The 27,592-nt window shown below is 40.5% G+C and overlaps 2 protein-coding genes and 1 pseudogene across 2 annotated transcripts; all 3 read left to right on the plus strand.

The window, feature by feature from the left end:
* Nucleotides 1-4,719: 4,719 nt before the first annotated feature.
* On the plus strand, nucleotides 4,720-5,685 carry LOC113885401 (olfactory receptor 6C74-like). Its single transcript, XM_027530725.1, has one exon. The coding sequence runs from the start codon at nucleotides 4,720-4,722 to the stop codon at nucleotides 5,683-5,685; it is 966 nt and encodes a 321-aa protein (XP_027386526.1).
* An 11,297-nt stretch (nucleotides 5,686-16,982) lies between these two features.
* LOC113885402 lies at nucleotides 16,983-17,939 on the plus strand (annotated as a pseudogene).
* Nucleotides 17,940-26,185: 8,246 nt separating this feature from the next.
* Nucleotides 26,186-27,151, plus strand: LOC113885404 (olfactory receptor 2AP1-like). Its single transcript, XM_027530726.1, has one exon. It carries the CDS (start codon nucleotides 26,186-26,188, stop codon nucleotides 27,149-27,151), a length of 966 nt encoding a protein of 321 aa, XP_027386527.1.
* Nucleotides 27,152-27,592: the final 441 nt, after the last annotated feature.

Raw genomic sequence — 27,592 nt, forward strand, 5'->3', positions numbered from 1 at the left:
TTTTCTATGTAGAGGATCATGTCATCTGCAAACAGTGAGAGTTTTACTTCTTCTTTTCCAATTTGGATTCCTTTTATTTCTTTTTCTGCTCTGATTGGTGTGGCCGAAACTTCCCAAACTATGTTGATGGAGTAGTGCTGAGAGTGGGCACCCCTGTCTTGTTCCTGACTTTAGGGGCAATGCTTTCAATTTTTCACCATTGAGGATAATGTTTCTGTGGGTTTGTCATATATAGCTTCTATTATGTGGAGGTATGTTCCTTCTATTCCTGCTTTCTGGAGAGCTTTTATCATAAATGGATGTTGAATTTTGTCAAAGACTTTCTCTGCATCTATTGAGACAATCATATGGCTTTTATTTTTCAATTTGTTAATGTGGTGTATTACACTGATTGATTTGCGGATATTGAAGAATCCTTGCATCCCTGGGATAAAGCCCACTTGGTCAGGGTGTATGATCTTTTTAATGTGTTGTTGGATTCTGATTGCTAGAATTTTGCTAAGGATTTTTGCATCTATGTTCATCAGTGTTATTGGCCTGTAGTTTTCTTTTTTTGTGACATCTTTGTCAGGTTTTGGTGTTAGGGTGATGGTGGCCTCATAGAATGAGTTTGGAAGTTTACCTTCCTGTGCAATTTTCTGGAAGAGTTTGAGTAGGATAGGTGTCAGCTCTTTAAATTTTTGGTAGAATTCAGCTGTAAGCCATCTGGACCTGGGCTGTTTTTTGCTGGAAGATTTCTGATTTCAGTTTCAATTTCCATGCTTGTGATGCATCGTTAAGATTTTCTATTTCTTCCTGGGTCCATTTTGGAAAGTTGTACTTTTCTAAGAACTGTCCATTTCTTCCACGTTGTCCATTTTATTGGCATATAATTGCTGATAGTAGTCTCTTATGATTCTTTGTATTTCTGTGTTGTCTGTTGTGATCTCTCCATTTTCCTTACTAATTTTATTAATTTGATTTTTCTCCCTTTGTTTCTTGATGAGTCTGGTTAATGGTTTGTTAATTTTATCTATCCTTTCAAAGAACCAGCTTTTGGCTTTGTTGATTTTTGCTATGGTCTCTTTTGTTCCTTTTGCATTTATTTCTGCCCTAATTTTTAAATTTCTTTCCTTCTACTAACCCTGGGGTTCTTCATTTCTTCCTTTTCTAGTTGCCTTAGGTGTAGAGTTAGGTTATTTATTTGACTTTTGTCCTGTTTCTTGAGGTATGCCTGTATTGCTATGAACTTTCCCCTTAGCACTGCTTTTACAGTGTCCCATAGGTTTTGGGTTGTTGTGTTTTCATTTTCATTCATTTCTATGCATATTTTGATTTTTTTTTAATTTCTTTTGTGATTTGTTGGTTATTCAGCAGTGTGTTGTTCAGCCTCCATATGTTGGAATTTGTAATAGTTTTTCTTCCATAATTGAGATCTAATCTTACTGCATTGTGGTCAGAAAAGATGCTTGGAATGATTTCAATTATTTTGAATTTACCAAGGCTAGATTTATGGCCCAGGATGTGATCTATCCTGCAGAAGGTTCCGTGTGCACTTGAGAAAAAGGTGAAATTCATTGTTTTGGGGTGAAATGTTCTATAGATATCAATTAGGTCTAACTGGTCTATTGTATCATTTAAAGTAATATTCACTAGTTTCTTTCATTTTTAGAAATCACATATAAGAGAGACCAATTGGGTGCTTGTTGGTGCTTAATTGCTCAGTCGTGTCCAACTCTTTGCAACCCTTTGGACTGTAGCCCATCAGGCTCCTCTGTCCATGTGATTTTTCAGGCAAGAATACTGGAGTGGATTGCCATTTCCTCCTCCAGGGGATGTTCCATACCCAGGGATCTAGCCCACAACTCCTGCACTGGAGGTGGATTCTTTACCTGCTGAGCCATCAGGGAAGCCCAAGAGATAACATATAGTATTTATCTTTCCCTGTCTGACTTATTTCACTAAGCATGGTGGTGGTGGTGGTTGTGGTTTAGTCTCTAAGGGAAATCTGACTCTTGACAACTTCATGAACTGTAGCTCGCCAGGATCCTCTGTCCACGGGATTTCCCAGGCAAGAATACGAGAGTGGGTTGCCATTTTCTTCTCCAGGGGATCTGTCCTGCCCAGAAGTTTAACCTGCTTCTGTTTCATTGTAGGTGGGTGTTTTTTTTTTTTTTTAAACCATCGAACCACCTGGGAAGTCCTATAGAGTTTACATTCTCTGTTGAAAATATCAAAAACTAGAAGTTAGCAAGAATTTTACAAAGAATACTTTGCTTGACAGTTGAAAACGTTCTTATACAACTTCACGTCTTCTGAGGTGGCACAGTGGTAAAGAATCCTTCTGCCAATACAGGAAACAGGAGACACGAGTTCAATTCCTGGGTCGGGAAGATCTCCTGGAGAAGAAATGGCAACACACTCTTGTCTTCTTGCCTGGGAAGTCGCATGGAAAGAGAAGCCTGGCAGGCTACGGTCTATGGGGTCACAGAAGAGTTGGACACACCTAGGCAACTAAACAACAGGAAATTGTGCAAAATGTACCTTTGAGGATTATCAGAGGACTGTGTAGCCTATTAAAAATGAAAGTAGTATCTTACCATATGCAGTGAAGGGGTAATTATGATACATGTCAGCTGGAATTTCCTATTTCCAAATATGAAGCAATTAAATGTCATCTGAGACTCTGTTCTGATTATACTTCCATCCCATTAAGAAAAAAATCTCCTGTAATGAATTTTAAAGTTCCAGAGGTGTGTCCTTTGGACCCAATGCATCGTCACTGGTGATGATAAATAAGCCTGTGATAATTACATCATACGGGCATTTGAATGTGTTCTCGCTTAGGACTGCTGTGATCCTTACCTATATTTGGTGGGGTGACAGGTTGATTGGGCAGTGACTGATAACAGGGTCATTAAACAAGGAAATTGACCTTTGTTTTCTCTTCTTTTTGATTCTCTTCTGGGATGGATGCAAAATCAAGAAAGTTTGTTGTTCATGATGCATTGTAGAATGGAAATAAATATGTCCAGGTATTCCAAATAGTAACATCAGAAAGTGCTACTGGATGATTGGGGCAGTTTGTATTGTCTTAACGGTCCAGAATTTATCAGTCAGATTGCAGTTGAAAAAACTATGACTGTTAATCCTCCAGAGTTTGGAAGTGTATTTTTTTAATGGAGTCCTAATATTTTCCTACTAATGTAGAACATAAGGCATCTGTCAATTTTGTATTAGGTCAAAGAAAGGTATATCTCAAGTAAGAGTGTTTTTCCCCTGTTCCATTAGCCTAGGAGAATGTTACATTAGCCTGCTTTGTTTCAACAATAGAAAGAAGCACCTTGTCAAAAACACAGTTTCCTGTGAACTGCTTCGTGGTGAGTACTTGATCATGGGGCTAGCTTGCAGTCTAACAGGTCAGATATTTTAACCAGAGACTGGTATGTTAAAGTATCTGATGTGGATCCCGCATGGTTAAAGTAATGAAAAAGAGTGCTAGTCACTCAGTCATGTCCGATAGTTGGCGACACCATGGACTGGAGCCCACCAGGCTCCTCTGTCCATGAGGTTCTCCAGGCAAGAATACCAGAGTGCGTAGCCATTCCGTCTGCCATGGGATCTTCCCAACCCAGAGATCGAACCCAAGTCTCCTGCGTGGCGGATGGATTCTTTACCATCTGGGCCACCAGGTAAAGTAATAGTTTTGGCCAAAAGGAAGTAAGTAAAATACAATTAAATTATGATTTCTTATTCACTCAAGCACTGATTCACAGCAGATGCCCAGACCCCTTCCCCAGTGATTCTAGCAATATACTTAGTTTCTAATTAGGCTTTTGCATTTTTTTTTTTAATAAAGACAAATGTTAATCTAGTGATTGCAATGAAATTCAGGTTTAATTCTGCCACACTGAAGACCTCAAGTGTAAAAATTTATTCCCAGAAAAGGAATGTTGATGAGTAATCTATGACTAATTGCAGAATGGAGCACTACTATTCTGCGAGGGAGGTAGAGTGTGAGGGAAGCCGAGTCACCCAGTCACTGTGTGTTCATTGAATCTGATTAACAAGTCATGAAACCATTTCCCCCCAATTTTAGATATGGTTTCCCTTAAACCACAGACTGTGTCGTTATAATATTATAATATACTCGCTTTACTGCTCACACTGGGTCTTGAAGAAAGAACTCAGCCTGAAGAGACGTTAGGAAAACAACTGATTTGGAACACGGTAATAAGAAAGTGACTCTTTGGCACTTTACATTTTCAAAGGGCTTGGTTCAGTGCGTAGGAGGGTTCCTACACTGCCTGTCATACCTGAAGCATAGAAATGAACACTGTGAGCCCCTGAGATGCATTTTCTGCAGGATGACGGCCTTCATTGTTAACCATAAGTTGCGGATGTGTCTATAAACAATCATTTTTATTTTGCCCTGTTTTCTTTGTAGCCAATTATTCACAGATGTTATTGTCCAGAAGAGTTAAGTGACACATTAAAAATAATTATCAAGAATAAAAAATGAATCTTAATTCATTAATAATTAATATAGATAATATAATAATGTTATAATAGTAAAATGTCATTTATAGTAAAATATTTTAAAGATATGAAATGATCCCTGCTTCACAAATACAGCTGAAATTAGTGATTATTTTATTTTTTTTAAGACTTGTCATCATTTAAATTGTTTTTTTTTTTCCAGTGATAGTATTTTCCGTTCCACAGGTTAATCAGAGAATGATGAGAGTCAGAGAATCAGGGAGAACTGTGGGGGTGAAAAATGAGTCCACCGTCCAGGAGTTCGTTCTGGAGGCGTTTCCTGTTGCCCAGCACTTGGGGGGCCTCCTCTTTCTGGTGCACCTGCTCGCATACCTGGCCTCTATCATGGGAAACGTGGTCATAATCTTCATCACCTGGGCTGACTATCACCTCCAGACGCCAATGTATGTTTTGCTGAGTACTTTCTCCTTCTGCGAATGCTGTTTCATCACCACAGTCATTCCTAAACTGCTGTCCATCTTCCTTTCAGGAAGGCAAACAATTCCCTTTCCTGCTTGCCTCACACAAGCCTTCTTCTTTTTATTTATTGGTGCAGTGATTTTCTTTCTCATGGCAGTGATGTCGTTGGATCGATACCTGGCCATCTGCAAGCCTCTGCACTATGCATCCATCATGAGCCTGAGGGTTAGTTTCCTACTGATTTTCTTGTGCTATTCTTTGTCCTTCATCTTAATCACTTGTTTGATGCTCAAAGTTTCCCAGTTATCATTCTGTGGCCCCAATATCGTCTCTCATTTCTTCTGTGACCTTGGCTCCTTAATTCATCTCTCTTGCTCTGACACCAGATCTGTTGAAATATATTTCTTCTTTGTTACTTCGTTTGTCATTCTACTATCCCTTGTTGTAACCATCACTGCCTACAGCAACATAGTCATCACAATCCTGCGACTCCCATCAGCCAAGGAGCGACAGAAAGCTTTCTCCACCTGCTCCTCTCACCTCATTGTCCTCTCTCTGATGTACGGCAGCTGTGTGTTTATTTACCTGAAACCGAAGCAGGTGGACAGGCTGGACTCCAACAAGGAGGCTGCCCTTGTGAACACGGTGGTGACCCCAGTGCTGAACCCTGTCATCTACACCCTGAGGAACAAGCAGGTCCACCAGGCTCTGAGGGACACACTGTTTGGGATGAGGTTGAAGAAATAGAGCTTTGGAGGCTAAGCAGATGGGCTTGATCCTCTAGGTCAAGTTCCCACCATTGGCAAAATCTATTCTTGAGAAGCTCTCCATATAGCAATCTAGCTTGTGCTACTTTTCAGCTGGATGGGTAGTGTCTTATTTTGCAATTCAGTTCCTTCTTCTATTTGAAAATTTCATTTGTTCTCTATATTCTGCTAAAGCTATCTTCCTTTCCTTTTCTACTTATTGGGCTTAAGTAAATTAACTTCAAATAATATTTATGGAGCCAACTATTATACATAAGTCATAATATACAAAGTCATTAATGTAAAGATAAAAATGTTGCCAGATTTTATAATTTCTGTCCATGATGCATTTTTATGTGTTTTGTTTATGATATTTCAGAAAAAATAAATAGACACCCTTCTTTACCATTTGATAGTTAATGTGTGATATTCCAGAAACAAATTATTTCTGAAAAGTATATAAAGTCATAGTACAACTTAATGGTGTTTCATTATTTGAATCTACTTCTGTGAATGAATCAGTTGTATTCTCACTAGTTCTTCCTTGGGTCTATTGGTTCTAGTGTACAAACAGCTCAGTGTAACTCCAGATTTTTATATGGGCTCTTTCAGTGTATCATCTTCCAGATGTATCAAATGTTTTCAATAAACTTTTCTTTATTAATTCTTTCTTGAAATATAAACAAACTGTAAAACTCTAAAAATCTGTAGTTGTTTTCCCCCCTGTAATTGATGTTGCCAAGTCCTGGAATCAACAAATTGCTCAAAGGTAGTTGATCCCAGTAGCAAATTCTTTCCTCCCATCTAAGAGGTATTTTCTCCTTAGTGTGACTTTAGGTGTAGGAGTTGCCAGTGTCCTCCATGACATTTTATGTAGCAAAAACTAATTGAACTCATAATTAGAAAAATATAAACAGAAAATGAGTGCATTAAAAATGAAAAAAGGGGATCAAAATGAACTCATTTCCTGTGTTTGAAGGTTCACTGAGGAAGTGGCTCCCACCAGAAGATAATTGGCCCTAATGGGACGTAGGTCCTGTCACGTCTCATACTGCATGTGCATAATGTGCGTTTGATTTTTACCACGTCTGGTGTGAGTGTGTATTTCCTTTAGCTTGATTTGAAAATTGCTTATAAGTTAAGGCATAATCTTATTAGGAAGAATTTTACATTGTTAATAGTACTCGGTGATTCAGATTTTTATGTTTGGAAGTGACTTAATTATGTTATCCTAGGAATTATGGTTTTCCAAGGACATCTCTGCCTTTGTCTCTCTCCTTTCCAAAATAGAAGTTAAATGAATAATATTTAAACCTGATAAAATTTTGGAAGTCCTGAGAGTCCTCTATTTTGGTTTATGTGTATTAGATAAAAGAGCCAATCTTCACAGCCTGGAGTCCTGAACCAGGCTAGTGCAGGAGATGGACATCACCAGCCAGCCAAAATGACCCAAACCTTGTGCTCATACAAGCCACTGTCTTTGCTGTTAGTGTGTCTCAAGAGACTAAGTTTTGTCAAGCTCTATTATCTCAGCCCTGATAGAAGCCAAACCCCTTGTAGCAACTGGAAAAGTTAGGGTGCTAGAAATGTTGTCTAATTCCTTGTATTTGTAGTTGTTCAGTTGATAAGCCATGTCCGACTCTTTGCAAATCCATGGACTGCAGCACACTAGGCTTCCCTTTCATTCACTATCTCCCAGAGTTTGCTCAAACTCGTGGCCATTGCATCTGTGATGCTGTCTAACCATCTCCTCCTCTACTTCCCTCTTCTTTTCCCTTCAACCTTTTCCACCATCAACATCTTTTCCAATGAGCTGGCTCATCGCATCAGGTGGCCAAAGTATTGGAGCATCAGCTTTAGCATCAGTCCTTCCAATGAATATTCTGGGTTGATTTCCTTTAGGATTGGTTTGATCTCCTTGCATCCAAGGCTCTCAAGAGTCTTCTTCAACACTACAATTCAAAGGCATCAGTTCTTCACCGCTCAGCCTTCTTCATGGGCCAAATGTCATCCATACATGACTACTTGAAAAACCATAGCGTTGAATATACGGACCTTTGTCAGTAAAGTGATGTCTTTGCTTTTTAATATGCTGTCTATGTTTGTCTTAGCTTTCCTTCCAAAAAGGGTCTTTGAATTTCATTACTCTAGTTACTGTCTGCAGTCATTTTGGAGCCCCCCAAAATAAAATCTATCACCATTTCTATTTTTTCCACTTCTATTTGCCGTGAAGTGATGGAACCAGATGCCATGATCTTAACTTTTTAAAAAAGTTGTGTTTTAAGTCAGCTTTTTTGCTCTTCTCTTTCATCCTCATGAAAGAGGATGTCTCTTAGTGCCTCTTCACTTTATGCCATTAGAATGGTATTATCTGCGTATCTGAGGTTGTTGATATTTCTTCCAGAAATCTTGATTGCAGCTTGTGATTCATCCAACCCGACATTTTACATGATATACTCTGAATATTAGGTAAATAAACAGGGTAATGATAAGCAGCCTTGTCATAATCCTTTCCCAATTTTGATCCAGTCCATTGACCCATGTCCAGTTCTAACTATTGCTTCTTCACCTGCATACAGGTTTGTCAGGAGACAGGTAAGGTGGTCTGGTCTTCCCATAACTGTAAGAATTTTCCACGGTTTGATCTGATCCACACAGTCAAAGGCTTTCAAGTAGTCCAGAAGCAGAAGTAGATGTTTTTCTGGAATTCCCTTGCTTTCTATATGATCCAAAAAAATGTTAGCAATTTGATCTCTGGTTCCTCTACATTTTCTAAAGCCAGCTTGTACATCTGGAAGTTCTTGGTTCATGTACTACTGAAGCCTAGCTTGAAGGATTTTGAGTATAACCTTACTCTCATGTAAAATGAGCACAATTGTCTTGAAATTTGAATGTGAGCACAATTGTCTGGAAATTTGAACGTTCTTTTGCACTGCCCTTCTTTGGGATTGGAATAAAACCTGACCTTTTCCAGTCGTCTGACCACTGTTGAGTTTTCCAAATTTGCTGGCATATTGAGTGCAGCACTTTCACAGCATCATCTTGTAGGATTTGAAATAGCTCAACTGGAATTCCATCACCTCCACTAGCTTTGTTTGTATTGGTGCTTCCTAAGGCCCGCTTGACTTCACATTCCAGGATGTCTGGCTCTAGGTGAGTCACCATACCATCATGGTTATCCCAGTCATTAAGATCTGTTTTGTATAGTTCTTCTCTTTATTCTTTCCACCTCTTCTTAATCTCTTCTGCCTCTCTTAGGTCCATACCGACTGATTATATTCTTTATATTATATTCAGATTGATTATATCTTTGCAGCTGAAGATGGAGAAGTTCTGTTCAGTCAGTAAAAACAAGATCTGTAGCTGACTGTGGCTCAAATCATCAGCTCCTTATTGCAAAATTGAGGATCAAATTAAAGAAAGGAGGGAAAACCACTTGGCCATTCAGGTATGACCTAAATCAAATCCCTTATGATTCTACAATGGAGGTGACAAATAGATTCAAGGGATTAGATCTGGTAGACAGAGTGCTTGAAGAACTATGGACAGAGGTTCATAACATTGTTCAGGAGTCAATGACCAAAGGCATCCCAAAGAAAAAGAAATTCCTTCTATATCTAGGGAGAAACTGAGAGCTGCTATATTTGCCTACTACACTCTACTGACCCAGGGGAAAGAACTGCAGGAAGTGACCCTTTACTCCTTAGAAGAAACTGAGAGCTTGGGGTTCCCTCCAGATTATAAGGTGCTGTGTCGGGTTAGAACTCACAGTCTCCTTGCCAAAGACTGGTTTGCTTTGACCCAGCCCATGTGGACCAGAATAGGTCAGAATGAATATGTTCAGGAGTTCCATCAATAACTTTAAGTCACCAGTATGATGAGTTTAAACTGTGTTTTCTGTGTATGAACCCTGTTAGCCAAGACTTTCAGACTAATAAAACTTTAGCATCCTCATGTGTTAGAAAACACAGGCATTTATTATTTTGGGATCTTTTGAGGCTATTATCTGAATATAGAATCTTAAGTTGAAACAAAAATAGGAACCTCTCCAGTCAAAATATTTCTTCTGTATTTATCAGTTTAAAATGACATCTTATTATTTTAGAGAGAAAAAAAAAAAAAACAGAACAAATTTCAAATTCTGTTAAATACATCTAGCTGAGTATGTGGCTTTGATTTGATTGATCAACTATTAGTGTTATAAACTAAAACCAGCTTTGCATGAAACAAATTGGTTGGGCAATGAGTTTGGCCACATTGAATAACTTGTTCAGACAACTAAGCCCCGTGCTTAGGTCAGTCAGTCGTGTCTGACTCTCTGCGACCCCATGGACTGTAGCTCACCAGGCTCCTCTGTCCATGGGATTCTCTAGGCAAGAGCACTGGAGTGGGTTGCCATGTCCTTCTCCAACTAAGCCCTAAAGAGCAGCAATTTCCATGATACTAAGGGAGAATTTAAAAGGAGAAAAGAAGGGAAGCTTTTCACTTTTTGCCTAGGTCCAAGAATGGATAAGAATCAGAGATATCGGTGAATTGGAAAAAAAAAAATTATGGGAAAGCACAAAGTAACTCAAGAATAAAGAGAAAATACAAATAAGTAAATAACAATTGAGAAACCTATTAGTGATCAAAAACTTCCCCCAAAAAAGCTCAGGAAGACATGTCTTTACTAATGATTTCTATGAAACATTTAAGGAAGAATTAGCTCCAATTATTCACAGACTTCTAAAAATAAAGTGAAACAATCACTTTTCAGCTCTTTCCATGAGATCAGTATTACCCTGATATCAAGACTAAAGGAAAGTGTCATAAGAAAAGAAAACTACAAAGAAAGAAAACAAAACTACACACGGATTTCTGTGATGAAAAGAGGTACATAAGAATGCCCAAGATAATGCTGACAAACCTAAATCAGGAACATATTATGAAGGATAACACACAATCACCAAGTGGGGTTTATCCCATAAATGCAAGGCTACTTTAACATATAAAAATCAGTCAATAGTATACACCATATTAATAAAATAAAGGACCTCAAACACATGATGATCACAATAGATGCAGAAAACCATTTGACAAATGGAAGAATTCATGCTTTTTAACTGTGGTGTTGGAGAAGACTCTTGAGAGTCCCTTGGACTTAAAGGAGATCAAGCCAGTCCATCCTAAAGGAAATCAGTCCTGAATATTCATTGGAAGGACTGATGCTGAACCTGAAACTCCAATACTTTGGCTACCTGATGTGAAGAGCTGACTCAGTAGAAAACACCTTGATACTGGGAAAGACTGAAGGTGGGAGGAGAAGGGGACAACAGAGGATGAGATGGTTGGATGGCATCACTGACTCGATGGACATGAGTTTGAGCAAGCTCCAGGAGCTCATGATGGACAGTGAAGCCTGGCGTGCTGCAGTCCATTGTGGTCGCAGAGTCCGACACAACTGAGAGACTGAACGGAACTGAAACTTCCCATGACAAAAACATTTGGAAAACTAAATACAAGAGGGAAATTTCTCAACCTGATGAAGTGTATCTATTAAAAATCACTGAATAATAGTATCTTTGATGAGGAAAGACTGAACACTTGCTCCCTAAATTCAAAAAGAAGAGGATGTCTCTATTTTACACTGTCCTAGAGGTTGTTACAAGAGCAATTAGGCAAGAAAAATAAATAAAAGGCATTCAGATTGGAAAGCAGGAATAAGATTATCTTATTCACAGATGCCATAATTTTGTACATAGAAAATTCTAGGGCATAGACAGTAAAATTTTTAGAGCTATTAAATGGGTCCAACAAAGTTTCAGAATTAAAAACTTTAAAGTTCTTTCTTTAATGTTATTTCATATTTTTTATTGCAGTATAGGTGATTTACAATATTATACAGATTTCAGAGGTACAACATAGTTTTGCATTTTTAAAAAGTAAATTTCTTTTGGTTTTATTTATTCACTTTTATTTTTGGCTACACTGGGCCTTCCTTGCTGTGTGCAGGTGTTCTCTGGTTGTGGCAGGTGGGGGCTACTCTGCATTGTAGTGTTTGGGTTTCTTATTGGGTTTCTTATTGTCGTGGCTTCTCTTGTTGCGGAGCACAGGCTCTAGACACATGGGCTTCAGTATTTTCGGCGCTTAGGCTTAGTTCTCCAAGGTATGTGAAACCTCCCAAGACCAGGGATCTAACCTGTGTCCCCTGTATTGGCAAGAGGATTCTTAACCACTGGAATACCAAGGAAGTCCTGTTGCTGCTGCTGCTGCTAAGTCTCTTCAGTCGTGTCCAACTCTGTGCGACCCTATAGACGGCAGCCCACCAGGCTCCACTGTCCCTGGGATTCTCCAGGCAAGAACACTGGAATGGGTTGCCATTTCCTTCTCCAATGCATGAAAGTGTAAAGTGAAAGTGAAGTTGCTCAGTCATGTCCGACTCTTCGCAACCCCATGGACTGCAGCATTCCAGGCTCCTCCGCCCATGGGATTTTCCAGGGAAGAGTACTGGAGTGGGTTGCCATTGCCTTCTCTGAAGGAAGTCCTAGTGGGTCACATTTTAAAATAGTATACTCCATGTATAGTTATTTTGGCCACATTTTCTGTGCTGTGCAATGCATCATTGTGGCTTACTTATTTTATGTATAGTAGTCTGTGCCTCTTGTCCTCACCCCTGTCTTGCCACTCCCTACTTCCCTCTCCTCACTGGCACTACAAGTTTGTTTTCTGTATCTGTGAGTCTTTTTTTTTTTAATATTCACTAGTCTGTTTCATTTTTAGAGTCCACATATAAGAGATAACACATGTGTGCTTGTGTGTTCTTAGTTGCTCAGTAATGTCCAACTCTTTGCAACCCTTAGGACTGTAACCCACCAGGCTCCTCTGTACATGGGATTCTCCCCTCAAGAATCCTTGTGTGGATTTCCATTTCCTTATCTAAGGGACCTTCCTGACCCAGAGATCAGACCTGGGTCTCTCGTATTGACAGGCAACTTCTTTACCAACTGAGCCACCAGGGAAGGGGGGACACACACAAAAGCTCCTGAAAATTTCTATGAAATTTGCTTTGACTTTGAAGAGTAGTGGGGAGATATTCAGACAGATCTCCGGACAGCTACTGTATGCCCCAGTGTTGCCAGACAATAGACTCTGGGAGGTTAGCCACCTGGCTTTCAATAGGAAGCTAGAGGCCAAAGAAAAATGGGTAACTCCCGTGTCAGCAGCCTAGCTGAGATACCCCAGGAGGAGAAGCAGCCTTCCAAAGGGTGGTTGCTATGGCAACAGCTTCTCCTCCCTGGAAGTCATGTCTCAAACTTGCTCTCCTGTGTTTTGAAGAACTCTGGCATCCACTTTACAGATTTCATTTCAAAAGAGAGAGGCTGGCCATGTTAGTATGTTGAAGAAAACACCTAGTGTTCCCTTTTCTGCCCTGAAGAGGAAGAAATTTGTGCTTCTCCTTTTTCAAAGAGATTTTTCTTTTTCAAAGAGAAAGGCAACAAAAATATTCTCCAGACACAAATATCTGATGAAAAGAATCATAATGTTGGTGGAGACATGAAGAATGATTGCGTGAGGATGGCGGCTTTTCGTTGCCTTCCTCAGAATCCAGCGCCATCCCCAGAGCTGACAATACCCAGCGTGTGGTCCAGCCCTTCTCCATGACTTGCTTTATTAAACCTCAGTGCTCCGGCCTCAGTGAACACTTCCTGTGTAGATGATTTTAATCTGGACTTTCACCTCAAACAGGTAGACACATTCCAATTGGGACTTTAGGATCCCTTGGGAAATCGTCATAAATTTCTTGGACAAAACTTGGCAGAAAACAACAGGAACATCTGGGAGCCGATCACACACAGGCAACGAGAGGGAAGAGACATGCAAAGGTGTCTGGTGACGCTTGTTTTCAACAGCGATCAGTTAGCTTCCCGCAGTCCTGTCTCTGCTTTCCGTCCACGTCCTTTCAGTTCCTCGTTGCTTGGTGACTAAACGCCGTCGTCTGGGAAAACTGTTACGGAGACCTCAGACGTGCATGTCAGAAGCATGGGCAGTAATACAGTGGGTCAAGGATGCTTCTCCATGTGGAAAGGTGAGCATCTGATGGAGGAGCATAGAGCAGTAGCAGTCTAGGAGCAGATGGGTTAGCACAACGTTGTGCTGCAGAAGAAGGAGACACGTCTCAGCAGCTCTCAGGGCTGAACTCAGAAGAAGCTGCCTGACCCCTTAGTTGGTATAGGAGGTAGACAACAATTTTGCGTGTTCAGTTCAGTTCAGTCGCTCAGTCATGTCCTGTCGGGAGCCGCGTTAGGCATTACTGACAAAGTGGAGGCACAGCCTCAACCCCGTCTCCTCATCCCACAGGCACAGTCCCGGGATGAAGGAGTTAGCTCTTGTGATTCTGACTTGTTTATTCCTTTCTTCGGTTGAGTTGGCTGGAAAGAATGTTAAGGTGCTTATTGTTCTTGAGAGGAGCATGAGAAAGCACAAAGCCTTCTGTAGTTGTGCCCAGAAAATAATCTATAAAGTAACCATTGACATTTGTTCAAGGATCTTTACAAAGAATGTTGCAGGATGAGCCTGCAGGCTATAGCTTGAGGCCATGGGAAGGATTGTTATCTGAGACCTGTTTGTGAGGGGAATGTTTATGGCAAAAGAAGTTTGCTGAGCTTAGGGTTAAGGAATAATTAAGAATAGCTAGAAGCCTTTTTAGGAGATAGTGATCTTAAGATGCTAGGGGCAAAGAGGATTTAGAAAGATAAGAAATAAACTGAGGAATGTAGCATGAGTTAATCAGAAGCTAAGTATAGGACACACAAGAGGAAGTAGATAATAGTAAAGCTGATTCTGAGAGAATCACTGAAGCAGAAACTCTGTTTGTAGGGCAACCCTGATTTCTGGAGACAATCTGGGTGGGGGAAAGTAAAAATGTCAAACCTCTGACCTAATGCTTTTGTCAAAGTATAAAAGAGAACCTGAAGCTTGAAATAAACATGTAGTCCCGTACTTTGACTCAGAGGCTACATCATCCCCCACCGACCCCACTCACCCATTCAGGCTGATTCCCTGGCTGCTGGAGCTGGACTCCAGCAATGTCTGACTCTTTGCAACCCCGTGAACCAGAGCACACCAGGCCTCCCTGTCCATCACCAACTCCCGGAGTTCACTCAAACTCACCATCGAGTTTGGTGATGCCATCCAGCCATCTCATCCTCTGTTGTCCACTTCTCCTCCTGCCCCCAATCCCACCCAGCATCAGAGTTGGCTAGGCTATTACCAACTGGGGGAGGCAGAGTCTGAACTCTCATCAGAACCCTAAGTAGTCCTGGAACCAAATTTTCACCAAGAATGGGGACAGTGAATTGTGATTGCTTTATTCTGTCTGCTCCTTTCTGGGGTTTCAGAGGTCAACGTTGAGAAGAAGCTTTGTGGTATGAAAAATTCTGCCTCTGGACCCAGGGCTCTGTCATCCAGGAGCACTGGGAGCATGGGATGTACAGTCACCCCATTTGAAGACAACAGACTGTGACAAGTGTGTTTCCTTTTCTGATCCTTTTTCCTACCCCAGAGAGATCTCTTGATTTCTTGGAAGAGAATAACTCTTGGAGGAGAATGCCCTGTTCCCCATGAAAACACTTGTGCGTGCCTGTGTCAGAAACAGTGGCCAACTGTAACAGGGACTGCTGTAACTGGGACAGAAGCAGAGGCACCTTGAGTGTCGTTCTGAGGTGAGCAGTTTGGTTGCATAAGCATCACTTCAGAGAGCTTGGCCCAAGGCAGGCTAGTCACACACACACACACACACACACACACACACACTCTGACACTCCACATTGCAAACCTTCAGCTTAATATTGAGATGCTAGAGTCAAACACTATTATCTTAGGAAAAGTGTTTTATTAAGAGGACTGAAGAGAAAGAAAAATGTTCATTGAGCTTTGGTGTAAGAGTGAGTAGGAGACAGGTGCCAAGTTCTAGAATATTGTTCCTGTTGGGCTAATTTTATGAACTACTGTCATTCCCCATATCTCTTACCTGCCAGCATGGAGCCTCGGAAGATTGGAGTGATTCCTGGATTTATAACTTACATTATGTTGTTGAGCAACCCCCAGTGTCTCTGGTCTCCAGTGTCTTCTGTAAAATGGTTATGCTAAAGGAGAATATCTCTAAGGCCTGTGTTGTATCACAGGTTTGTATTTCATGAAAAGGGCTTCCCTAGTGGCTCAGACAGTAAAGAATCTGCCTGCAATGCAGGAGACCTGGGTTCAATCCCTGGATTGGAAAGATCCCCTGGAGGAGGGCATGGCAACCCACTCCAGTATTCTTGCCTGGAGAATGACATGGACAAATGAGCCTGGGGGGCTGCAGTCATGGGGTCACAATAAGTCAGACATGACTGAGCAACTAAGCACAGCACATTTCATGAAAAGATGTTAATGGAAGGGTAGAAAAAAATAAAGCTAAACTTTCACGTAAGTCTGAGAGATAATCAACAATGTATTTCTTCCTATTGAAAGATATTTTGTCACAGCATTTGGAACTAACAGGAGCTTTGGATGCTGGCAGATCTAACTGCAGTCTCAGCTATGTGACTAACTTCTCTGGAATTTCTCTAAGCCTCATTGTCTCCTTTTGGAGAAAGGCTTGGGACTATCTAGCTAACACTCTTCATTATGGTGAACAGTAGTAGAAGGACTGAATCTTGATGAATAGCAAAGTAACAGACATTCATAAAGTCCTCATAAATGATAGTGGTGATGGTGTTGATTTGGACCATAGAATTTATTGTATATTTTTGAATGGATAGTCAAAAGGAATGTTAATAATATCACTGTTAAGTTCACTTATAAACTGATAATAATGTAAAACACAATGATTTATTTTATAAATGTTCAAATGTAAATAACCCCGTCTACTGGTCATGCTGTATTTAAGAGTATATTAATGACCCTAATATTATAATTAGACTTTGAGGAACACAAAGATAACACTGATGTGACATGTCAAGTGAGTTACACGCTTATTTTAACTTCATCATCACAGGAGCAGGAACAAATAGGTCCTTACATCTTCATCTTACAGAAGATGAAAGCGAAATTTTGGAAATTTAACTAACTTTTCAAAGATGACCCATGTCTCCAGGATTAGAACTCAGTGTTGAAATAGTATTGAACTCGAGTCCTACTAGTTCAAGAACAACTCACAGCAGGAGTCTGCTATCTGCCCAGTTACCTTCTGGAGGAGTCAGATAATTGATCCCATGCTCCCCTAAGACTATTTTTGCTTGTTGTAATATCTTTATTCTAGATTAAGAGCATCAGGTGATGATACTGTGGGGGGAAAAGCCTCTGGAAATGAAGAATGGGAGAAGTGTCCAAGAATTCACTTTGGAGGGCTTCCCTGCTGCCAGCACCTGGGAAAGGCCCTCGTCCTCCTGCGCCTGCCAGCACACCTGGTGTCCATCGCAGGCACTGCGGCCATGGTGCCCGTCACCTGTGCTGACGCCAAGCTACAGACACCTGTGCACTTTCTCCTCAGCATTTTCTCCCTCACTGAGTCTTGTCATAAGTGCTGTTATTCCTAAGTTGCTGGTCATATTTCTTTTAGGCAAGCAAACGATTTCCTTTCCTGCCTGTTTCAGGCAAGCCTGTGTCTTTGTATTTCTGGGAGCAGCAGGCTTCCTCCTCATAGCAGTGATGTCTCTGGATCAGTACCTGGCCATTTGCAAGCCTCTTCATTACACGACCATCACGAACCTGAGGGCTTGCTGCCTCCTGGTCACAGCCTGCTCGGCTTTGGGTTTCACTCTTATTGCTGGTCTGGTGGTGATGGTGTCCCAGTTATCCTTCTGTGGCCCCCATGTCATACCTCACTTCTTCTGTGACCTCGGCCCCTGATCCATCTCTCCTGCTCTGACAGCAGGTCTGTTGAAACACTGCTCCTTGTCCTTGCTTTGTGTGTCCTTTTGACTCCCCTCATCATAAAATCACTGCATGCAGAACATAGTCATCACAATTATTGGACTCCCATCAGCCAAGGAGCAACAGAAAGCTTTCTCCACCTGCTCGTCTCACCTCATTGTCCTTCCTCTGACGTACAGCAGCTGTGTGTTTATATATGTGAAACAGAAGCAGGTGAACAGGCTGGACTGCAACAAGGAGGCTGCCCCTGTGAACATGGTGGTGACTCCACTGCTGAACCCTGTCACCTACACTCTGAGGAACAAGCAGACCCACCAGGCTCTGAGGGAGACCGTAAGCAGAATGAAATTATCAAGGTAAAAAAGTCACACTGTCTTGGAAGTGTGAGGTGATAGCTCATTGTGGTTTTGATTTGGATTTCTCTTAATGATGTTTGAATTATTTTCATTAGTGATTTTGAGCACATTTTCATGTACTGACTATTTACTTGTATGTCTATTTGGAAAACTTTGACTAGTTTCTCTTTAAGTGAAGTATAGTTGAATCATAATGTTGTGTTAGTTTCTGGTGTACAGCAAAGCGATTCAGACATATATATATTCAGATTCTTTTCCATTATAGGTTCTGTTCAGTTCAGTTCAGTCACTCAGTCATGTCCGACTCTTTGTGATCCCATGAACTGCAGCACACCAGGCTTCCCTGTCCATCACCAACTCCCAGAGTTTACTCAAACTCATGTCCATTGAGCCAGTGATGCCATCCAACCATCTCATCCTCTGCCATCCCTTCTCCTCCTTTCAGTCTTTCCCAGTATCAGGGTCTTTTCCAATGAGTCCATTCTTCAAATCAGGTGGCCAAAGTATTGGAACTTCAGCTTCAGCCTCAGTCTTTCCAATGAATATTCAGGATTGATTATAGGTTATTATAAATTACTGAATATAGTTACTTTTACCATATTGTTGGACCTTATTGTTGATCTATTTTACATATAGTAGTATAAATCTGTTAATCCTAAACTCCTGATTCCCCCACTTTCCATTAATTAAATGTAGCCATAAGTTTGTTTTCTATGCCTGTGAGTCTGTTTCTGTTTCGTAAATAAGTTCATTTGTATAATTGTTTATGTTTCCATACATAAGTGCTATTATATGGTATTTGTTTTTCTCTGTCTGACTTAATTCATTTAGTTTGAAGTAGGTCCATCCACGTTGCTGCAAATGGCATTATTTCAATCTTTTTATGGCTGAATAATATTTCATCACACACCCATCCACCATTCTGTATCCATTTATCTATTGATGGACACTTAGATTTCTTCCATGTCTTGGCTATTGTAGACGGTACTGCTGTGAACATTGGGGTGCATGTATCTTTTCATGCACCTTTTCATGCATCTTTTCAAGAGTTTTTGTCTTTTCCAGTTATATGCCCAGAGATGGGATTGCTGGATTATATGGCAACTTTATTTTAGTTTTTTAAGGAACCCTTATACTGTTCTCTATAGTGGCTTTACCAGTTTACGTTCTCACCAACAGTGTAGGAGGATTCCTTTTCTCCACACTCTCTCTAGCATTTATTATTTGTAAAATTTTTTTGAGAGGGAAATAAAGTTTATTAAAGTGGGAGACACAGAAGAGCGGGCCAGCTCAAGGGAGAACCGACATTGAACAGGGGTCCTTAGTCCACTTTCATACCCAGGGTGCAAGCCGTGGGATGGGGGTCTTGTGGGTCATTTGCTGATTGGATGAGGCGTGTACACTGGGTGGGGGAGAGTAGGGCAAATACCTTCTCCCTCTGGGGTAGGAGGGGAGACAGGTTACACTGTTCCATTATAGTTACAACGTGCGGGAGGGAAGGACGATAAGGGTTGGTTTTCTGCTCCTGCATTCCAAGACGCTCCTCGGTTTTATCTGCTCTCCCGTCCTTGGCTCACCACATTCCTCCCTCTTTATTTTTAGGGCCAATTCTTTGCCCCCTTTTGATACCCTGCTTATGTCTAACTATCTACCTATTTCCCTTCTCAGGCACTTGGGAACCCAATCTCAAAGATTTGTAGACTTTTGATGATGGCCATTCTGACTGGTTCCACCTTATTGAAGTTTTGATTTGCATTTGTCTATTAATAAGTGATGTTGAGCATCTTTTCATGTGCTTGTTAGCTATCTGTATGTCTTCTTTGGAGAAATGTGTACTTAGGTCTTCTGCCAATTTATTGATTGGGTGGTCTGTTTTTTTGATATTGAGCTGTATGAGGTATTTGTATATTTTGGAATTTCAACCCTTAGAATTCAGTTGGGTAGATGCTGAATGTATATGTGTCTGAGGAAGTTCACTGGTTGTTGCAGAAAGCATAAAAGTGTCAAGTTAACAATGAATGAACTGCATGAACCGTAATGAAAATTGTGTAAAATATGTCCTCCCTAACCTATTCTGTCCTTGTAACATCTTCAAAGGAAATTAGTCATAATTACCCTAGAGTGTACAAAATACCACGTAACACTACATGAGAAAAGGTACAGTTAGATGTTTTCTTACGAACCTTGTGTTTGCTTTGAAATGCAACATCTTTGAATAAATATTTTTAATGACAAAAATCAACAATGAAAAAAAAAATCAACAGTGAAGTATGGGGAGCACGATCAAGATGGCAGAGCAGGAGAATGCAAAACTTTACCTCCCTCCACGAGTCGATCAAAAATACATGTACATGCAGAACAATGCTCACTAAAAACTGCTAACAGCTGGAGACTGACAGAAAGCCTGCTGCGGAACCAAGGCTGTCAGACAGAGCCACGTGGTGTTTCCTTGGGAGGGATCTGTGCCTCTGGAAGGGGGCTCAGTGAAGAAGGGAGATTACAAGGGCAGAGGACCTCTCTGGGGGGCTAGGAGTTCAAGCTACATGAGTGTCGCTGCCCTGGGGTCTGACACATGAAGATGGGAACCCCGGGGGGTAAGAGGACTGGTGAGACTGAAAGGAGGGGTGTGGGAAGGCTGGGCTTCACTTATGAGGAGTGAGCACGTGCGTGCGTGCACACAAAACGGGGTGTAGAGGGCAGACTGAAACTGCCTGGGTGGCTGGCCTGTTTTACCTGGTCACCCTGGAATGCACCCTAACGGAGTGTAGCAACGGCTCTGGCCCCACCTGCTTCACGACGCAGCTCCACCGCAGGTTATGAATGCTTGTGCTGTTGGGGGAGAGAGGATACTTGAAAGGAATGGAAGCAGTTCAGACCCAATAGTTTTAAACAAATTTAATATCTGATATTCTGGAGTTCACCTGTGTGAGTGCTCAGTTGCTAAGTGGTGTCTGACTCTTTGCAACCCCCTGGACTGTAGCCCACCAAATTCCTCTGTCCATGGAATTCTCCAGGCAAGAATACTGGAGTGGGTTGCCATTTCCTTCCCCAAGGGATCTTCCTGACCCAGGGATCCAACCATGTCTTCTGTGTTGCAGGCACCTAGGATGCCCGATAGAGTTCACATTCACTGTTAACAATGTACAAAAACTAGAAATTAACAAGAGCTTTATAAAGAATACTTTGCTTGGCAACTTAAAACCTTCCTGCACAACTTCAAGGCTCCTAGGTGGTGCAGTGGTAAAAAATCCCCCTGCCCATGCAGGAGATGCCAGAGACGTGGGTTCCATCCCTGAGTCAGAAAGATCCCCTGGAGTAGGAACTGGCAATCCACACCAGTATTCTTACCTGAGAAATCCTATGGATAGAGGAACTTGGCAGGCTATATGGGGTTGCAAAGAGCTGGGCGCAACTGAGCACGCATATACCATACAACTACAAAGATCTACTTGAAATTGCTGCTATAGAAAATTGAACATTTAATCTTCAAGAATTTAAGCTCCTGGAATTTCTCATTGCTCCTTCCCTTTCATCATTGCTTTGGATATATTCTTTGTCTTTTTTTAAAAAACTCATATGATTTCTACATTGAAAATCACCCAAAGCTTAAATGTGTCATTTCACCTTCTGATATCAAAAGCTGATGCATTAGAAAGACAATTTTCAGTCATTGGCAGAAAGTAGCATTAAGAGCGGAATCAGGCAAACTTGTACAATTAAAGTTTTTTTTGTTAAAAAAAAAAAAAGCAATTCACAACTGGGGTAAAATATTCTCAGTCCTGTCATGACAAGTATGTAGAATATATAATCTTTGGGGTAAAAAAGCAAACCCAAATGAATAAAAACCCTGACAATTAAAAACGAGCAAGACTTTTTAACAGGCACTTCACAGAAAAGGATTTCTATTTGTCACAAGTATATAAAAGAAGTGTTCATCATAAGTAGTCATTAGGAAAATGTAAATCAAGATGAAATACTACTAGAATGTCTCCAGTTTTTAAAAGTTGAACTATATTTGATATTATACAAATTTCAATGCCATTCCCCCAAATCGTCCCCCACTATCCCTCTCCCACAGAGTCCAAAAGACTGTTCTGTACATCTGTGTCTCTTTTGCTGTCTCACATACAGGATTATCACACCATCTTTCTAAATTCCATATATATGCATTAGTATACTGTATTGGTGTTTTTCTTTCTGGCTTACTTCACTGTGTATGGCAAAACCAATACAATACTGTAAAGTAATTAACCTCCAATTAAAATAAATAAATTTATATTTAAAAATAAATTAAAAAAAATAATAAAAATAAAAGTTGAACTATATTTGATATTATATATGTTTAATGTGGTCAAGTGTTGATATGTACATGTATGAATGCAATATGATTGCCATGGTAGCATTAAATAAGATCTTGATCATGTCGTGTAATCATTTCTTTTCTTTTGGTCAGAATAAATGAGATATAATCTCTTAGCACGTTTGATATTTATAATGCAATATTTCTTTTTATAATCAATATGTTAGATTTCCAGGACTTATTTATCTACTAGTTGCAAGTTTGTGCCCTTAAACAAAATCTCTCCTACATTCCCTCCCCTACCCCTCAGCAACCACTATTTAACTCTAATTTTTATGAGTTCACCTTTTTTAGATTCTACATATAAGTAATATCATACAGTATTTGTCTTTCTCTGACTTGGCATGATGTCACGAAGGTCGTCCATCAATGTTGGCACAAATGGGATTTCCATTTCCTCATAATTGAATAATATTCCATTGTATATGCATGTATATACATATATTTCACATCTTCTTTACCAGTTCATCCCTAGCAGAAACTTAGGTTGAATCTATGTGATGGCTATTTTGAATAATAGTGCAATAAACATAGGAGTGCCAATATCTCTCCCGTATTCGGTTTTCATTTACTTTGGGTATATAATCAGAGGTCGGTTGCTCTATCGTATGTTAGTTCTATTTTTAGTTTTTTGAGGAACCTCCATATTGTTTTCCATAGTGGCTGAATGAATTTACAGAAGTGCACCAATTAAATGACTTAGAGACTAAGTGTTGGTGAGAAAGTGGAGCACCTTAAATTCTCATGCATTGCTGCTGAGAGCTTAAATCCAGTTTTGGAAACTGTTTTACAGGTGTTAAGACCTGTCCTATAATTAATTCAATACTTTTACTCCAAGTTATATATTCAGGAGAAATGAATGCTATGTCTTCAAAAAGACTTTTACAAGAATATTCATAGCAGCTTTATTCATGGTAGCCCTGAACCAGAAAGGATGCAAATGCCCTTCCGTGGAGGAATGGAAAGCTCTGGCGTATACCTGTACAATGGACTACTACAAAACAATATAAAAGAGTAAATCATCCACCTAAACAGCAGGGGTAATTCCTACAGACATGTTGAGGGAAAAAGGCAGACAGAGGAATACATGCTATTTTGGATTTCTATGATTTTCAATAAACTGGCAAAAGTAAATTTTCATGATGAAATCAGTGTATTTCTTTGGTGTGGGTTATTGATTGGAAAAGGGAAAAAGCGAACTTATGAAATGAGATGGAAAAATGTCATTGCTTGATTTCAATAGAGGTTACATGACTGTTACATACACAAATTATTGATCTGTACAATTAAATTTTGTGTATTTTATCAAATGCAAGTAATAATTCAATAAATAAAATATCAGGTTAAAAAGAAAAAGGCAAAGTAATTCAAATGTAAAAAAGAGTTTCTGTTGTTTAAGCCTTTTTTAATACATGTAATTTGTGATTTTTAAACTTTATAACTCTATTTGATAAATTTTCCAATTCCCTGGGTCAGGAAGATCCCCTGGAGAAGAAAATGACAACCCACTCCAGTATTCTCATCCATGAGAAATCCCATGGACAGAGGGGCCTGGCAGACTACGGTCTCTGGGTCACAAAAGAGTCGACACAACTTAGTGACTAAACAACAGCAGGGCGGTTGTGCAAAACCTGCCTTTGAGACATGCACGGAGGACTGTGCAGCCTGCTGGGAATGACAGTGGTGTGTTACCATATGCAGCGAAAGGGCAGTTATGATACATGTAGCCTGGAACTTCCCATTGCCAAATATGAAGCAATTAAATGCCCCCTGGGACTCTGTTGTGATTTTAGTTCCTATTCCATTAAAAAAAAAAAAAAAAACCCTCTTCTAATGAATTTGAAAGCTCCAAAGATGTGTCCATTGGGCCCAATGCATCCTCACTGGTGATGGTAAATAAGCCTGTGATAATTATACCATAAGGGCATTTGAATGTGTTCTTGCTTATGACTGCTGTGATCCTTCCCTATATGAGTTGGGGTGACTGGTTGATGGAAAAGTGACTGATAACAGGGTCATTAAATAAGGAAACTGACCTTTGTTGTCTCTTCTTTTTGACTCTCTTCTGGGATGGATGCACAACCAACCACATTTGTTGTTCAGGATGCACTGTAGAATGGAAATAATCATGTCCAGGTATTCCAAACAGAAATGCAGAAAGTGCTAGCACATGACTGGGGCAACTTGTGTTGTCTTCATGGTCCAGAATTTATCAGTCAGATTGCCATGGAAAAACTGCCCCTTAATCCTCCAGAGTTTGAAGCTTTTCTATTTTTAAATTGAACCTTAACAATTTCATACTAATTTAGGACGTAAGGCATCCATTAATTTTTTTTATTAGGTCAATGAAAAGTATATCTCAACCAAGTGTTTTTCCCACTTTCCGTTAACCTAGGAGAAAGATCCTGGTTTGTTTTAAGAAGAGAGAGAAGCACATTGTGAAAGAAACACTGTTTTCCATGAGCTGCTTCATGGTGAGTACTTGACCACGGGACTAACTTGCAATCTAAAAGGTCAGATGTTTTAACCAGAGCCTTATGTTTAAGCTTCTAATGTGGACCATACATAGGTAAAGTAATAGTTTGGCCAAAAGGAATTAAATAAAATACAATCAAATTATGATTTCTTATTTACTAGAGCACTGATTTGCAGGAGATGCCCAGATGCCCAGATTGTTTCAATATACTTGGCTTACTCGGCTTCTAGTTGGGCACTGTCATTTTTTTTTTTTTTAATAAAAATAGAATGTTACTCTAGTGATTGCAATGGAAATACAGGTTTAATTCTGCCACATGAAATACTTCCAATGTAAACAATTATTCCCAGAAAAAGGAACGTTGAAGAGTAATCTATGAAATAGTTGAGTGGCAGAATGAAGAACTGCCATTCTGCTAGGCTGGCACAGTGTGAGGGGATTTGATCCACCCATTGAATGTGTATTCATTGGATTTGAACAACCAAGTCATGAGACCGTTTCTCCCCACCTCCAGTTTTAGGTATGGTTTCTCTTAAACCCACAAGCTGTGTGGTTATGATACTATAACGTACTAGCTTTACTGTTCACACTGGTAGTGCTGGTGTGTGTATGCGTACAATGTTGCTTTAGCCATGTCCGACTCTTTGTGACCCTATGGGCTGTAGCCCAACTGCCCCCCCTCCCACCGCCACCCGCCCCCACCTCCTCTGTCCATGGGATTCTCCAGCCAAGAATACTGGAGTAGATTGTTGTGCCCTTCTCCAGGGAATCTTCTTGACCCAGGAATCGAACCTGTATCTCTTATGTCTTCTGCATTGGCAGATGGGTTCTTTACCACTAGCACACACAGGTCTTGAAGAAAGAACTCAGGCTGAACAGACTTCAGGAAAATACCTGATTTGGAACCTGGTAGTAAGAAAACAGCTCTCTCACACCTTCTGTTACTGAAGAGTTAAAGTCAGGAGGCTTCCTACATTGCATGGCATCCCTGAAACATAGAAATTACCACTGTGACCCCATGAAAAATATTTTCTGCAGGATGACAGCCTCCACTCTTAACTGCTGTGTATGCGTCTGCAAGAGGTTTCATTTTGCATTGTTTACCTTGTGTACTATGATTCACAGATATTATTTTCCAAAAAAGTTAAGTGACACATTAAAAATTATTATAAAATATAAAAACAAATCTTTTTTACCATTCAAAAATAACTTATAAATAATATAGTAATGTTATAATAGTAAAATATTTGTCATTTATTGTAAAGTAGTTTCAAAATATAAAATGATCCCTCCTTCACAAATATACCTGAAAGCAGTGTTTTTATTTTATTTTAGTTTTTTTAAAGTTGCTATCATTTAAATTCTTTATTCTTCAGTGATAGTATTTTCTGCTTCACAGATTAGGCAGAGAATGATGACAGTCAGAGACACAGAGAGAACTGTGGGGGTGAAAAATGAGTCCACCGTCCAGGAGTTCGTTCTGGAGGCGTTTCCTGCTGCCCAGCACTTGGGGGGCCTCCTCTTCCTGGTGCACCTGCTCGCATACCTGGCCTCTATCATGGGAAACACAGTCATAATCCTCATCACCTGGGCTGACCACCGCCTCCAGACGCCAATGTATGTTTTGCTGAGCACTTTCTCCTTCTGCGAATGCTGTTTCATCACCACAGTCATTCCTAAACTGCTGTCCATCTTCCTTTCAGGAAGGCAAACAATTCCCTTTCCTGCTTGCCTCACACAAGCCTTCTTCTTTTTATTTATTGGTGCAGTGATTTTCTTTCTCATGGCAGTGATGTCGTTGGATCGATACCTGGCCATCTGCAAGCCTCTGCACTATGCATCCATCATGAACCTGAGGGTTAGTTTCCTTCTGATTTTCTTGTGCTATTCCTTGTCCTTCATCTTCTTCACTGGTCTGATGCTCAGAGTTTCCCAGTTATCATTCTGTGGCCCCAATATCATCTCTCATTTCTTCTGTGACCTTGGTTCTTTAATTCATCTGTCCTGCTCTGACAGCAGCTCTGTTGAAACGTATTTCTTCTTTGTTACTTCGTTTGTCATTCTACTATCCCTCGTTGTAACCATCACTGCCTACAGCAACATAGTGGTCACAATCCTGCGACTCCCATCAGCCAAGGAGCGACAGAAAGCTTTCTCCACCTGCTCCTCTCACCTCATTGTCCTCTCCCTGATGTACGGCAGCTGTGTGTTTATTTACCTGAACCCAAAGCAGGTGGACAGGCTGGACTCCAACAAGGAGGCTGCCCTTGTGAACACGGTGGTGACCCCAGTGCTGAACCCGGTCATCTACACCCTGAGGAACAAGCAGGTCCACCAGGCTCTGAGGGACACACTGTCTAGGGTGAGGTTGCAGAAGTAGAGTTTGGAGGCTAAGTGGATCCTCTTGATCCTCCAGTTCAGTTTCCACCATTGGCAAAGTCTGTTCTCGAGAAGTTCTCCATATGGCGATCTATCTTGTGCTACTTTTAAGCTGGATGGGTACTGTCTTTATTCTGCAGTTCAATCTTGTGCCTATGCTCAGTTGCTCAGTCATGTTGTTTGTGACCCCACGTACTGTAGCCCACCAGGCTCATCTGTCCATGGGATCTCCTGGGCAAGAATACTGGAGTAAGTTGCCATTTCCTCCTCCATGGCATCCCAACCCAGGGATCACACCTGTGTCTCCTGAGTCTCCTGCATTGGAATGCAGAGTCTTTCCCACCGGGCCACCTGTGAAGCCTTGTTCCTTTATTTGAAAATTTCATTTGTTCTCTATGTTTCTCTGATGATATCGTCCTTGATTTTCTGACTGGTCTTAGAT

Source organism: Bos indicus x Bos taurus, chromosome 28 (genome assembly GCF_003369695.1).
Source record: "Bos indicus x Bos taurus breed Angus x Brahman F1 hybrid chromosome 28, Bos_hybrid_MaternalHap_v2.0, whole genome shotgun sequence".
Taxonomy (NCBI): Eukaryota; Metazoa; Chordata; class Mammalia; order Artiodactyla; family Bovidae; genus Bos; species Bos indicus x Bos taurus.